General features: G+C 39.6%; 1 protein-coding gene across 4 annotated transcripts in view; it reads right to left on the reverse strand.

Moving 5' to 3' along the window:
- Positions 1 to 16814, reverse strand: part of Rasgef1b (RasGEF domain family member 1B) — a 553928-nt gene that overhangs the window by 434062 nt on the left and 103052 nt on the right. For all 4 annotated transcript variants that reach the window (XM_005339699.5, XM_021719688.3, XM_078021465.1 and 1 more), the window contains one exon: positions 3867 to 3914. In XM_005339699.5, coding sequence (XP_005339756.2) covers positions 3867 to 3914 — 48 coding nt within the window. The remainder of the gene's footprint in view (positions 1 to 3866; positions 3915 to 16814) is intronic.

Consider the following 16814-nt stretch of genomic DNA (forward strand, 5'->3'; position numbering starts at 1 on the left):
GGAATGAAAATATTACAGCCATAGAACATTTACAAAGCAACCATAATACTAATTATGTTATATATATATATATATATATATATATATATATATATATATATATATATATAAAATTAAGATTATTATTAATCTTGAAAAGATACCAAGAAAGTAGCATCTAACCACACTCACTGACATTGGGGTAATAGAACATGAATTTTCCCAGTCATTGCCCTTCATACATTTACTTTCCTGATTCCTTTCAACAATGGGAATCAAGAACAGGTTTGGGGTATTCCCATGTCCTATAGACATTATCTCAATATAATCTAATCTCTGTAAGCAGATTTTCCAGAAAGATCAACATGACCTACTATGACCTTGACAACATGACTATGACTTTGATGCTCTCTCAGGAGGATCCTGGGCACCACCACTATCATGCTGACCCCCGAGGCTCACATCCCCTTACAGCTCTGGCCTAAGTACATACATAAAGAAAGTCTGTCCCTCACTTCCCTTGGACTATTGAAGCAATTGCCACTTAAAAAAAAGGAATCAAATATACAACAGAAATAACATAAAAATTACCTGATTTATATAGGTACCTGATCCTGCCAATTAGCTACTAGAGAGCCCTGAGACCCTGGCTGTTCACAACTGTTCCTGACTTCAGGAGAGGCAGCCATGTTATTCCTACACTTTTAAGTGTCCCCTGGACAGAGGTCAACTCTGTAATAGGCTGTGTTGGTCAGCTTTTTGTTGTTGTGACCAAAATAGTTAATAAGAATAACTCAGAGGAGGAAAAGTTTATTTGGGCTCACAGTTTCTGAGGTTTCAGTCCATGGTCTGCTAACTCCATTGCTCTGGGCCCACACATCATGGTGGAAGGGAATGGTGAAAGAAAACCACCCACCTCTTGGTAGCCAGGAAACAGAAAGAAAGGCAGGGCGGGGGCGGGGGGGATGCACAGGAGGACCCAAGGACAAAATATGTAATACCCAATTCATGCCCCCAATGACCTACTTCCCCCAACCATGTCCTATCTGCCTGCACTCATTACCCAACTAGTCCATTCAGATTATTAATCCATCAAATGGGCTAATCCATTGACTAGGTCACAGCTCTTATGATCTAATCATTTCACCTCTGAACTTTCCTGTGAAGTTACACAGGAACTTCTGGTAAACACTTCATATCCAAACTACAACAAAAGCTCCATACATACTTTACCTACATAATAGCACTAAATTCATATAAACACACACACACACACACACACACACACACACACACCTATCAAGGACAAGGAAAGGTGGAAAAGAATGAGCAGCTGAGCTGTTATCATACTCCTCCATTAAATTATAACAACAGTCTCAAGGGAAAATTCTTATGTCAGTATTTGTCACCCCTGATGGCCAGTACAGCCTCTGGTATAATCAGGTGCCCAATAAATAATTGTTGTGTTAAAGAATAAATGAATTAAACTTGATGATTTCTCCCACTACTTAAAATTTGAAGTAAAATACTAACTCAATGCTCTATTATAGCCTGTGATAAACTCTGATTTTAAGGACATCATCAATAAAGTCTCTATTGCTAAAACCCCAGTTTTAACATCTCTCTACTGTTCATTTTGCAACAGAGATTTTAAAATATACTAAGTTAGAGAGATAACAATCAGTGGAATTAGCAACCAATTGGAGAAGAAACCAGTTCAAGACAAAGGTAATACTTTAAAAACTGTACATACACTCACAGAGGCAGAAAGAAGTTCCTATATTCAAATTAAGATAAAATGCTATATCCAGCAAGAGCCCATATTTACTGAGTACCTACTACGCACCAGGAAGTATGACAGGCACATCATTTATATTATCCAATCCTTCTAATAACCCCACAAGCTAAGAATTATCATCTCCATTTTGCAGAGTTCAAAGTAAGACTCAGAAAAGCGTTTTTGTCTATGGTCACTTGTTTAAGGCATGAAGAGCATGAACTTTGAAGCCAAACAGATTAGGTTTAAATTCTAGCCCTGTCTCTTCCTAGATGAATAATTTTGAACAAACACAACATGTCTTGGTTTTCTCATCTGCAGAATGGAGCTAATATTCATGCCAGCTCCTAAATCATTGTTTCTCATCTCCAAACTCACCTTTCTATAATCAACTCTGGGATGCTGGGGTTGGGACTCTGCAAAACACATTTTTGCTTCATCAGTCTCCCTGCCAGTGTAAACACTAGAGGAGGCTGCGGAGCTGGAAGGGAAGAGACTTGCCCCTTCCGGTGCACCTGCTTGGAGCATCCATCATCTCAGCAACACCAACTTCCTTTCCTCCCTGCAGAGCCCCTGCGTCCAGTTTGCAGTTTTCCCAGTACTTGCGAATCAGCCTCACCTGTGTCAGCTCCTCAGGGAAACCAGTTTTCTAAGTCCCTGACTGTTCTTCAAGGTCTGAATCTCAACTCGGTGGATGCTCCTCTAAGCGTCTAAGAAGTTTTAGTAGCCCCAACTCTTTCCCTTGTTCCCTCAGCCAGAGGGGAGGTAGCTGCTTCCTGGAATTGCTATTTCATGATACCTTACAGCTACTTCTCTTTTTCCTATTTTATTACCTAGTTAATGACTTCACACATGGTCAATGATTCTTCCTATTAAATTCTCTGCTTAAATTACTGGTGTGGGTTCATTCTCCTGACACACCCTGAGGGATACAACATTTACTTCAGAAAGTTGTTGGGAGTATTAAATGAGATAAGCCTTGTACAGTGCTCCTGCTGTACCTGAAGCAGGGAATTTGCAATTATTATCTGTAAGTGTTGCAGCTGAGTGGGAGCCCCGAGCCTACCTTCCAGTCAATATGGGGCATCTCTAGCAAAATGTACAAATATCTATACATATCTGGGCTTATGCTTGCCACCTACATTGCTTCTTTTAATCTAAGAACATCTCAGATGCTTTGCATTCTTGCAATGTTTTCTCTCTGACAATTGACCTCAAGAAAGGTTTGCAAGTACTCCAACCACTGCAAATGTCTACATTGAACTTCTCCAAATTCTAAGAAATCTATGCGCATCACTATCCTGTTTTATCATTAGGAATTGGCATAATTTAAGTGTATGGAAGTGTATGTGTGTCCAAGGTTTAAGATTTTGGTATTTCAAATATTCTATTTTTTTTCCAGTTGTTTTTCCCTCTTGTTTTGTATGTATTGTTTTATCAACTATCAATAATATACAGAGAGAATTTTTTAAAAATTGTTAAGTGCTTATTTTGTGCTGAGCACTGGAATATAAGTGTCTTCACATACATGATCTCATTTTATCACTGATTTATACTACACTAGGGGGTATATACATCTTCTTTGCACAAAATGTGTCCAAGATCACATAATAAAGTAACAAACCAAGAATTAACACCAATTTCTTTGGACTCACAGAGCTCATTTTTTAAGCAGTTCACCACGGACCATACGAAAAGGTCATTATCCACAATAGATGCTCAGCGGATAATGTGTAGTAAAACTATAAACCGAAATAGGAACAAATTCCTCCACTGGGCAGGGCTTAGAAATTAACAGAAGGGACTCAGGTAGAACATCTGCTGACTCATTTTCCAGAATTCTTTTAAGCCATGGGGAAATTCTCAGCTTCTGTCATTAAGTTTTAAGACTATCTGTCAAATTCTGTTTCATTTCAAGGATCTGTCTCCAATTTCACTTTTATTATTATGGAGGCAAAGAAAGTGAAAATCCAAAAACACTTTGTTTCTAGAGATATCCTGGCCCTCCAAAGACAAGTCATTCTCTGCAGTTGTGTAGGGGGGGAGAAGCACCCACCAAAAATTATTATTTATTACAGGAAAAAATGTAGAAGGAAAACAATAAACATACCTTTTGCTTGGTGCTCGATTTCAGGCCAACTCGGGAATGACTTTTGGACTAGAGGAAAAATGAGAAAGAAATCTATGAGGAACACAGTGTAATAGCAGAACTTATTCTGGAGTCGTTTCTTCTAGGGGGTAAAAGTTTCAAGTTAAAAATCCTCTTCCCTAAGCTTCCTTCATGGTATCTAGGAATAGAAAGGCAGCTCAGACTGTGCTGTTAGATTTTATATACTTCATGGAAACCCACAAATCCTGAGCTGAGAGCTAGATGAGCCCACACTTCATCAATGCCTCATTCACATTTACCAGGTCAGCATCTCTCCCTAGAGGACACTGGCAGAAGCCCAGACTGCAGCATGCAAAGCAAGGGTCATAGCTATCATAAGGCAAAGGGAAAGAGGCACAAGGTAGGGTTGGGAAGAGTGAATAAAAACAGAGGCAAGCAAGAGAAGAGAGGAAGGAAATATAGATGGAACAAACAGAAAAAGAAGCAGAATGAAAAAAGAACACACTCTTGGCAATATTTCCAAGTGTTTTTCTGTGGGTCAGACTTCAGACTCTGCTAATTTGAATATATTTTCATTGAAATAAATCTCTCAACAACATTAGTTTGTATAAAGGGTATTTTTGTTTCCAGTTTGTTCATGATTATCTAAACTGATCTGGGATTAAGAAAGATAAACCAGGCATTAAACTATGCCAGAGAATGTTTTAGTAGAGAATATTTTATTTTTTTATTTTAGTAGAGAATCATTTTTTCCCCAGTGAGGAGAAAAAAAGCAAAATCAAGCTTACTTTAGTATTCAGATAGTGAATATATTTGGCCCTAAGTGTACCATGAATCAAAGTTAATTCTAAACCAATTGCTACAGCATAGCTAGAAGAGATGTCTTCTGAAATCAGAAGTCACAAATGTTTTGGTCTCAGAATGCTTTTGCAGTTTTAAAAAGTATTGGATCTCCCAAAGAGCTTTTGGCCTATTGATATGGAACTGAGAAATTTTTGAAGTATGTGTTTATTAATTCCTTTTAAAATAGCAATAACAAACCCATTTCATGTTATGTAACATTTTATATACTTTATGTGCACATTAAAACAAAAATAAGATAGCATTTACATTTTTTGCAAATATCTTAAATGTTTGGCTTAAATTAAAAAATAGCTAGAATCTCATATCTATTTCTGCATTTAATCTATTTTGATAGGTCTTTTTTTTTCAGTAAAGGAAGGAAATCTTACTCAGATAAGTAGTTGTAACAGGAGTATTTAAATAATCCTTTCAGATTACTATGAATATTCTTCTTTGATAATGTGACAAAACTTGACAAGTGGTAATTTCTTAAGAATTAGTTGCAATGTAGGCTAAAATCATTTCAAGAATACTTTGTACTCTGTTATGTAAACATTTATTGGTCTATCTTATAACTGGAGTAGGTTTTTGTTTTGTTTTGTTTTGTTGTTTTTAGCACCATAGTTTAGTCCTTTGGAAAACAATGGTTAGGTGACTTTTGCACAGTTCCCAACTGCTGATCCATTTCATTATATAATATCAAAAAATCACATTTACTAATCATCAGCCTTATCCAAAAACTCTTCAATTACTAGTATGCTATTAAGACCACAATAGCAGATACAAGTTTTCCAAAATTCTAATTTTCCCTTGAAAGCTTAAATTTTATTATAGGCAACAAATACTTCCAGGAAATTGTTTTTCTTCTAGCAATAGGCCCACTTCATTCATTTTTGCAAATATGTCTGCCAGCTACCTGAGTCTGAATAATTCTATTTCATGCCTTATTCTCATAAGTAAAAATGGCCCTTCATGAAATAAGAGGCTAGTTTGGCTTATAATTCAATCACACAAGTGCTTTACCTCAAAACAGCCATTGAACATTTGAATGCAGCAGAAGTGCTTTGTGCACATCTCACTTTATTGCACAGCATACTTAAAAAGATGTGTACTCGAAGGTTGAGATCCAGCAAACTTAGTAATGTTTTCTACTTTGTCAAGGGCATTCTCAAGTAAAACAGCTCCCCCAAAAGCCCCTGCAACATACTGCAAATGCTCAGTGGTGAAATTATGATTACTAGTGGAGTTTGGTGGTACTGCCTTAAGTCATATTAAAGCACTGTTCTAACCACTGTTGCTCTTGCATAATCAGTGCAAATAGTGCCCAGTGCTATAGTTTGGATTTGCTAAGCTCTAAGTCTTAGTTTCCAAGGTAGTGTGCACTTTGGAGATGGTGGAACCTTTTAGGAGGTGGCACCTTATGGGAGGGCCTCAGATCATTAAAGAAATGCCCTCAAAGATCACAGTGGGACCTGCTCTCTTTGCCTTTGTCTAATTCTGGCTTAGTGATGTAAGTAGTTTGCACTCCTGTCATAATATGCTGTACCCAACAGAGGTTCAAAGCAATCAAGGTCACTTGATCTTAGATTGAAATCCTCAAAACTGTGAGTTGAAATAAACCTTTTCCCTTTGAAAGTTAATTGCCTCAGGTATTTTATTATAGTAATGCAAATCTGACTAATAAATCCAGCAAAAAGGGAAAGAATGCCTTTTTAATATTAATTATGAAAAGAGTTTTGATTCTCAGATTCCCTTTGAGAATCACCACCCTTAGTTATTTAAAAAAAATTGATTCTAAAACAATTAGATCCTCCATCCTTAAATTAAACGAATTTTAGAAGGAAAAGAGCCAATATAAAGTTGTTATTGTCCTGACCTCTGTTTTGCTGCATCAGAAGAAAGACCAGTAGGAAACAGACTTCCTTCTGAGGAACAGAAGCTGCACAGGAACAGAACTTTATTAGAAATCAACACTATTCATCTTTCACTTAATCAGTGTTTTAAGATCTGTCTAAACTATTATGAGATGAATTCCTTCCTGCCAATATTCATATGTTAAAGTCCTAACCCCTCAAAATATGTGACTGGTTTTATAAATAAAGACTCTAAAGACATACATAAGGTAAAATAAGATCATTGGCCCAAATCCAATATGATAGGTGTCCTTGTAAGAAGAGGAGATTAAGACATAGACAATACACATACATGGAGGATAAAGATGTTCACCTACAAGACCAGGAGAGAGGCCCTCTGAACAACCTCAGCCCTGGTGACAGTTCCAATCTAGGACTTCTGGACTCTATGACTGTCAGAAAATGAATTTCTGTTATTGAAGCCTCCAGCCTGTAGTATTTTATTATTGTCGCCAGAGACAACTTATTCATAGACCCTGATAAATCTACTCCAAAGAAAAAAATCAAGAATCCAGAAGAGGGAGATCCAGGAAAACCAAGTGCTGGATCAAAGGGGCCATTAGCCTCATGTTCACTGCCAGTCCTGAGAGAGTCTGCCTGGCCCTCCCACACTCCACAGTTTGTAAATATCACTTGGGGGTGGTAAACTGGGCCATTCCAAGTCATGGGGTCTAGTGTGGTTCCCAGGCGTGTGCTTTTTTTTTTTCCTACCAGTGATTGAACCTAGGGGTACTTAACCACTGAGCCATATTCCCAGCCCTTTTTTTTTTTTTTTATTTTGGGAAAGGATCTCACTAGGTTACTTACAGTCTCACTAAGTTGCTGAGGCTGTCTTCAAACCTGCTATCCTCCTGCCTCAGCCTCCAGAGCCGCTAGGATTATAGGAGGAGACTACCATTTAACAAGCACCCTGTGGAAGTGAAAGAGACATATGGTCTTCAAGCCACGTGGTTGAGAACCACTTCCTGCCAAGGACAATGGTAGCTTAGAATGAGAAATAGGAAAGTACAAGAAACTGGTCTGGTTCTCCCTCTCTTTCTCTTTGACGCAGCTGAATAAATGAACTTCTTTTTGCTCTCCCTATTAAATGCCTAGTGTTAACATTCTGGATTTGATTGAACCATGTGGGTGAGCCAGGAGAATTAAATAAAGCAGGCTGAACGTTGGCAAGTTACTCAAACTCATCTGCAAGCAGATCTGCAACAATTCTTTAACGTATCCCATTTAAAAACGTGAGCACACAAATTTCTGTGTTTATTTTATGTCTTCAGAAATTTAGTTGGACTCCTATATCATATTAAATGCCATAAATATCTATAAATAGGCCTTTGTATACAAGTCAGTCATAATCGGAAACATGACTTAAAGGACAGATATCCCATTTACAAAGAGAATTAAAAGTCACTCAGCTAGAGAAATGCCATTTTCATTTGACACAAATGAATTCCCGGGTCTCCTGGGTGTATGTCTTACCTAAGCAGGTTGGGGGATGGGCTTCGTGAAGGGTCACCTGTGTCACTGTGCCAACAGCCCCCTGTATGCCAAATGGCGCCTTCTAAAAATTCCTTTCGCACATTATACATTATGGCTAATGTTTATTTTCCCCATAACTCTATTGTAACTGAAATGCCATGAAATTGCAAGAAAAAAATAAACTGTTACAATAATAACAATTAAAGCAGATAAATAATAAAATCAATTCAAAAACTATTTTACTATTTTCCTCACACAATATTTCAAACAATTGTGTGAAACAAAAAGTGTATTAAATTTGAGGAGGATGAAGTGAGGTAGAAATTTTGGCATTCTGAAAAGGTTATCAAGACATGGTATTCACTGTTGATAGGTCTGACAACCCCAAACTCCCCTCCTCCCCCAGGAGGCCCCATATTTTAGGATTCCTCTGCTACTTTTAGCAGATTTTGGAAAAACCCTCTCACACGGATGGTTTTAAAGCTTTCCTTGACTCAGCATCACCAGATCACTCTGAGCTTCAACAGCTATGGAGCCCCTCATATTGCTTCTGTGTGTGTGTGTGTTGGGGATTGAACCCAGGGCCTTGGGCATGCAAGGCAAACATTCTACCAACTGAGCTATATCCCAAGCCCTTCCAACAGCTATGGAAAGGGCCACTCAGGCCTCCTAATGGCAAAGAGCAGCAGGAGAACAGAAGGTAGTGGAGCAACTCCCCAGGGCAGGCACACTATTCCAGGCCAGCTTTCATGGTGCCCTTTACCTAGTAACAATCCTATTGTTACTTTAAATTCAAAAGAAAAAAAAATGATCTTCCTCAAACAATTGAATAAAAATTAGAAAAGATCGGGCAAGGGAAAGAACGGAAGAAAAGACTAAGATAAAAATAACAACATCAACAATTCGGTTTTTGAGCATTTACAATGTGATATAATTGCACCATCCAACTTACCTGCACTGATTTATTTATGTGACCCTCGTAACATGGCTACAAAGTCAGCGCAAAGGAAGTATTATTTAAATTTTATAAACAGAAAGACTGAGGCTTAAAAAGCTTAATAATTTAACCAAAGACAACTCCTAATAAGTGTTAGGACCAAGACTTGAACCAGCCCATCTAATTCAAAGCCCGTGATATTCTAACATTATACTATATATGAGAAAAAAAATTACCCAAGAAAAAGCTAGCTGATGCCAGAGGAATATAAATCAGATAATAAGCAGAAAATATACTGCATGAATAATTGACTTAAAAGAAAGGAAGTCCTGGAAAAGAGATCAGAAATTTACCAAGAAATAAGCCAAGTCACACTGGAGCTGCCAACAGGAGCCAAAGATCTCCAGGTTGTTCTCTGGAGCCAGCTAGTGAATGGCAAGAAGGGAAGAGGAGCCTAATAAGTTAGTGCCAGGACAGGTAAAGGAAAGGTTATTATGTAACTGGCACCACCTATGCAAGAAACCTTCACAAATCTGGTTGCTTCACTTGGAATTTACTTGCATAGTAGTTTATTGTAGATTTCTAGACATTTAAATAAAAACAACCTACACAATAAGGCTGCCCTCCAGTCCCACATACACACACATGCAACAAAGAGACAAGGAGACATTATAAACAAAAATCCATCATTTCCTTCTACAACAGAATTATACTAACTGTCCCAGAATTCTGACCTTAACTCTTATTAAGCAGTGCTAATGAAAGTGGTGTGTTCTCTAAAGTTATTCCAAAGTTTAAAACAGCAAGGAGTGAATGTGATTCTGCTTTCCAGAGCTGCTTATGAAAACCAGCTTTCTGACATGGAAGTCTGCAGGTGTGATTGATACATGACAGCAAGACTTTAATGGAAAACAAAGCAGAGTTTAAGTGATCTCTCCCCACAAAGAACATCCAGATTCTCCACCACCGATCCTGCCCACACTGGAAGGGAGGTTCAAGATTCCTCTGCTGCTTGAACAGATTAGGAAATGTTTCTGTTTGCTCTACCAACATTAGAGTCCAACTTAAGCCCCAAGATGGAGCTGACAAAGGGACAATCTTAAATACAGGCTCTGGTCTAAGGTCCCTTAATTGAAAGTTGAGAATAATTAATAGGATCACCCTGCAAAGGGAGTGATTAGTAACCCAAGAACTCATGAGAGTAGTGAGCTGCTCTCCTAGCAGGCTGTATTTGCAAGTGTCATCCCAGGTTCAGAGGCTGGGAACAAAGGACATTTCTAAACTGACATTAAGAAAGCCTCCCATTTCATGTCCTTGTCCTGCTTTCCATAACAAATGGGAAGTTCTACAAATGAGTGTTTGCCATGAAATGATTTGTAGGGTGGGAACAGTGCCATTCAGACTGAAAAGTATCAAAAAGGTACCCCCTTGACTTCTGAGTTGCTTTTTAATCCTGTCTTCTTTGAAAGAAATCACAAGGCTTAACCCAAAAGGCCAATGGTATTTTGAACTGCAATTCTCTCAGAATGCAGGGCCACCCCCTCCTTGCCTAGGAGGGAAAAGATATTGGATTCTCCTCTAACAGATATTCAAGTCCTTACTTTTAGAGCAGTATCTGTCTGAAGGACTGGGACAAAATGCTCCTCTGGTCACTCTGAGCTACTGTGAGTCCTTTCTAGATTCCCTTTCTCCAATTTGATTCCCTTCCCTAGAGACAGTTAACAGCTGTGGGCTCAATTCTGTCTGTGGGGGATGGGACTGGAGTGTGCTAATCTGGGAAGCAGCAATGGGTCAGCATCGGCTGCAGGCAGCTCTGCTTTCATCCTCCTCTTTCTGGGACTTTTGCTCTTATCCTTGCATCAGCTGGGGTCCCAGGAGGAAATGCAGAGTACTCCAGAGAGAGTTGAATGAAGCCATGCTGAGCAGACATGGACAGGATTAAGGAAAACCACCCAAGGCTATCAAGGTGGGAAGTGCTTATCACCTCTATTCCCACAGGGCAAAGAGAGGAAAGGCTTCCTAAGAGCAGGGAACTGTGCAGCCATAGGTGAGGGCACCCTCAGGAACACAGTGGCTGAGTTCTGTCAAAGAGTCAGTGCACTCTCCCTCCTCTACCCACTAGGCACCCAAGGCAAATAGTGGAAAGCAGAGGGAGGGAGTTGGGTCCATATAGACCAGCCTCTGAGTGCCCCTTATAAGTAATAAGCATTTTGGGGGGACGCTACATACATATCCCTTCTTCCTGCTTCTTACTAGCTTTTAATTATGGTTTCCTATTTTATTCAGCAGGTGAAAACCTATTATGGTCAGTATTTACTTTGAATCTACATAGTCCCAGATGTGACCAGTGGGAGCCCCTCATATTGCTTCTGTGTCCTTTGGACTTGTCTCTGTCATTCTTTGGAACCCTTCATTATTTCCAAGCACAAATTGTTCTGACTCATCTAGTACCTTCCTAGCCTCAATCCTTCAATCAACCATTTCTTCAAGGATCCCTGCTTTCTTTCAGTGAAGAAGTATATATATAGAGAGAAAAAGCAGTATTTAGAAGCATATACATAGAGAAAAACCATATCAAATGTATGTACGTATACACACATTTACATTTACATTTATTTATCTATCTATCCACCTATCTACCTGCATAGAAATATTGTGAGCTCATATCTATACCTCTAATTCCATTCCAATACCACTGGTTGATTTTCATTTCCTCCCTGTCCCTATTTATAACCACATTTCTCTTAAAGTGAGAAATTTGGCTTCCACCTTTCTTAACATATGTACTCCTTTCACTAATCTGCATATGTAACCGCTCTCTATTACTTCTGCCATCTCCTTTCCCTGGGGAAAGCCCTCTACATCCTGCCTGGGTTCTGTCTCCTCTCACAGAGCTGTCCCACACCCACACAAATAAACTCCTCATCTTCCTCAGTCTCTGACACTTGCTCTGGGCGACCTTCTCTCATGGACCCTCTTCAGTTGGGCTCAGACACTCCATGGCAGCCCATCCATGTTCATGAATATTGTCCTCATCATGCATGGTCTTCAACACCTATACTGGACTGTACTTCCGCCCTATCCCTCCTTCCCTACCTCCTTCAACTTTGATACTTTCTACATGGATACTCTACTCTCCACACAGACCCTCATGTCCACCTTTCACCAGGACATCTACTGCTGGGATGCCCTTCTTACCCAACATGGACTTCCACACCCTGTGCTAGATCACTATCCTTCCCACGTGGGCTCCAATCCCTGCTAGGAACCACCCTGGCTTCCCACCCCTACCATCAGTATATATGCCTAGCTTGCTCAGCTCCACATAATGGCTTTTGAGTGAAATTATTCAGAAAGAGAAGGAAAAAGAAACAAAGTACAAAGAGGAAGAGCAAAAAACCAAGGGGCTTTGGTGGCCCTGTTACCACCACCTTGAAGAACTGTCCAAGGATGCTGTTACTATAGAGGAAAACAGAGTCCAAAGTTGCTGCAAAAGAGATTTCTAGCAACATCATTTGAATACCTGGATTCAATCATTCCTGAAGCCAGATATTACTGAATTTTCACTATGTAAAGCAATAAATTAAATTTTGTGCTCAAGCCAGTTCCAATTGGGGTTTCTGTCACAGGCTGAGTCTTACTAGAGTCACTTTGGTTGTTAATCTAATTCTTACCCTGTGCCACAACTCTAATAATTGACAGACCTTCTGCAATATACCTAATACTAAATGTCTATCATGTATCCCAAATCAGATAACTGGATTTTCATAATAATAATTTGACACTACCCCTACTGCACTGTGAGCAGCTGTGAGCACTAAGCTCACAGTTATGTTTTCCCTGACATCTGCTACAAACCCCATCCTTGTTGAATCTGGTATTGTGTCACACCTTGTTTTTGCAGGCTTCTCTTAGAGCTAAGGTCACTCAGTCTAAATTTGGTAGCTTAGACCCTAAGTTGAGCCTTTGGAATAATCACAGACATCCTAAGACAAGCTACCTGCTTAGACACTTGAAATGTTACATTTTAATTTTTTTATTCTTTTTTTTAAGAGAGAGAGAGAGAGAATTTTAATATTTATTTTTTAGTTTTTGGTTGTTTGTATGTGGTGCTGAGGATCGAACCCAGGCCACACGCATGCCAAGCGAGCATGCTACGGCTTGAGCCACATCCCCAGCCCTACATCTTCTGATAATAGGAAAATACATAGCTGTTGTGCTCTTAAAAGTGACATGGGCTTTATAAATAGTGTTTCACTTACTAATTATAAAAATAGTATAGTATGATCCTATTATTGTCTCTCCCACATTAAAATGAAAACCAAAGCTCAGAAATGTTCTCTGAATGACCCAAAAGCACACGTTTATCAATGTCTGTGCTGGGGTTTGAAGTCAGTCAATCTGTTTGCAAAGATTTTTTTCTTTTCCTTTTAGAAAAAAAATTAATTGTGGTAAAACATACAAAGCATAAAATTTTTCATCTTAACCATCCTTAAGTATACAGTTTAGCAATATTAAGTGTATTCACATAACTATGCAACTAATCTCCAGAGCATCTTCATCTTACAAAAGTGAAACTCTGTACGATTAAACAACCCTCCATTTTCTACCTCCCTAGTCCCTGGCAACCACTCTGCTACTTTCTGTATCTACAGATTTGACTACCCAGGGAACATCTTCAAGTAGAATCATGCAGCATTTCTCTTTTTGTGACTGGCTTATTTCATCTAGCATAATGTCTTCAAGCTTTAGCTAGGTTGTAGCAAAAGTCCAAATGTCCTTCCTGCCTTGGTGATGCAGTGGTGAGCATTATGGCCTTCCAAAATGCCCTTCCTTTTTAAAGCTGAATAATATTCCCCTATGTGTATGAAACACATTTACTTCTCCATCTGTCAGTGGCCACCAGAGTTATTGCCAGAAGATTTCCTTCTGTGCTAGACATTGAACTACCTCCCATAGGCCCTTATTGCCTATTCCCTCCATTCACACCCTCTTCCAGGACTACCCCTAGAATGCCTGGGCTCTGGGGCCTGCCTGTCTGTTCTTCCTTCCCTCTGGCAGCTGGTGCCCCCACCTGGCCACCCTTGCCACCTGTCTAGCCATGGGTGGGGTGGGGGCTTGATTTCCAGCCTCTGGTTTCTCCCTGTCTACACAGGATGCCTCAGATGTCTCCTCCACGCCAGCCCTGTCATGAACCAAGTCAGCTACAAAGAACAGGGTTTCTAAGGAGTGCTACTCCCGGCATACAAATTACTTGGGAGAAGGATCCTTCCTATCTCTTTGAACATCCCTCTCAGGCATGCCACTGACTGAAGCTGGGAAGCTCCTGTTACTATTAATAGCTCTACAGTCCAGAGCAGCAGAAGGAGCTGTGCTCAAAATAAAACAATGATGAACTCGGCACACAAACAAGGCCAAGACAAATGCCCACGATGCATTCTGGATCTGTACGTCTCTGAGGCTAACTAATGTGTGAAAGTCTAACCCTTCAGCATTCTGTGAAAACACAATATCCCAAAGAAAATACTCACAAAAACCATATATTTCACAATAAACTCTAAATCTAGGATTATGTCTTAAAACTCTGTACTGCTCTCTGAAGGTATACAAGAGGCACTTATTCATTCACTTGACAGATGTTTTCAAGTTTTTACTCTAGAACAGGCACAGGCTAAGAGCAGGGGGTTCAATGGCAAAGGAGACAGCACAGGCCTGCCCTCAGGGACTGTGTGTACTAGCTGTGACTACAGTACCCTGAGTCCATCCATTCCTGCAGTGGAGCAGTTAGGAAATAAACAAGAATCCAGAGGGCGGAGCTCTTCTTCCAGCTTGCAACCCTCTGTTCACCTCTTTTTAATTAGAGAAAAGGACGTGAAACAAGAGGCAACCATTTTCTTTCCTACCACAACAAGAGACAGGATCATGATGGCTTCAAGAGCATTTAGAAGTTCCTTCCCACCATGCCTCAGTCCCCATCCTACATCCTTGAAGAAGCTTTATTTTTTTTTTTTTTTCTCTTTTGGTTCTGTGATCTCATCCTCTTCTCTGCGTTATTTCCAATAACATGAAGAACAGCACAACCTTGAAGTAGCAGAGTGGCTCCTGATGGTCCCACAAGGCCCTTATGGCCCCTTGTTCAAGGGGTTTCAGGGTTCAAGGAAAGTCAAAATACACACATGCACACAGAGACTCACAGCTCATCAGATTGAAGAATGTGCACATTCATTCACACACTCATGCATCCCCACATGGCTACACATATAGAATCCACTTTGAGCCTGTCACTACTAGGGACACAGTGCTGGACAGAGTCAATAGGATTGCTCAGGGGGTCGTGTGCAATGATGTCACCACTGAGCCTCTTCTGAACCCAAGCATGTAAATTATACCCCCTCTGAAGTCGGATACATCTTCAGGTTAGATTCTTCTTGCTAGACTGTCATTTTACTTCCATACTTCATTATTTAATCTACTTGATATTTATTTTATTAGACAGCTTCAATTTATTTGTCCCCAAAATTGCCAACTGGTCATCCCAACAATATTTATAAGAAAAAAAAATCTGTCCTTTGCCACAGTCTCATGGTTCTCTCTGGAAGAATACGTTAACTTTTTTGGTGAAGGTGCCACTGCTTTTTAAGAAATACTTCCTAGTGCTTTTTCTTCCTGGTAATTCCTGATTTTCCAGTTTCTTTGCCTGATTTCCTTGAGATGGAGAAAGGAAAAGACATATTAAGTCTTTTTCCACCATTAACTCAGATGAAGACTGACAGCAAGATGAGATGGTTTATAAATATTTCTTAAATGTGCATGATAGCATAATATAGAGCATATACATGTTGCACCAGATGAAAAATAACATTTTTCAATTTGTGAATGAATTCTAAAATATTTTGACAATATGTTTTTTGTGCTTTAAGATCAAATAGAGACAGACTCTCACAATATACTTTTCAGCATATCCTTTGTAAATTTTGAATATTCTTTCAGATAAACTTCTCCTCGTCCCAATCAGATTTTAATTGCTATTGTATTAAGTCTATAAATTAAATGCCATTTGGAGAAATCTTTATATGATATAAACTTCTCATCGGGGAGATATTTACTTTTAATGAACTTGAACAATTGTGTTTCCCAGAGTGACCCTTCAATTCCAGAATCCCTGACTACAGCCAGCCTGACTGGCCTCCATGAGCAGCAGCATCACAAACATACCCAGCTGAATCCAGTTGTGAAATCACAGAGCTGTACCATAAAGACACCCCAGCGTACTCTCAGTCATCATCCAACATTTATTACAGCTCTTCATAAAGTCAGGAGTTCAAGATACAGTTCCTGCCCTCAAGAGTTTTATAATTTAGTTGCATAGGTATGTAATCTATCCAGAAGGAAAAATAACCATAAAAAGAAGCATAGAGCACCCCATGTGCAGTAGCTACAGGAAGTGCTAAAGGGATAAAGAGGACTGAGATCATTGGTTAGAAGAAGATGCAAGTGTGAGTAGAACTTGAGGAGGCCTTGAACAGGGGAGTCCTACTTAGGTAGGGAAAGATAAGAACCTGGCACATCAGCCACATGGTACAATAACTGCTACTAGACCACAAAGATGGGCTTGTCAGGCAGGAGAAATGCCATGGACACAGGCATGGTGGGGGACAAAAATAGCCTATGCTATCTCTGGGGAACAACACATTGACCAATTTCTCCAAGATTATGGAGAAAAGGCAGAAGACATAGACAAACTAGGCTAGTTGCAAACTAGTGAGGGCTCTATTTTCTATG

Source organism: Ictidomys tridecemlineatus, chromosome 9 (assembly GCF_052094955.1).
Source record: "Ictidomys tridecemlineatus isolate mIctTri1 chromosome 9, mIctTri1.hap1, whole genome shotgun sequence".
Lineage (NCBI taxonomy): Eukaryota > Metazoa > Chordata > Mammalia > Rodentia > Sciuridae > Ictidomys > Ictidomys tridecemlineatus.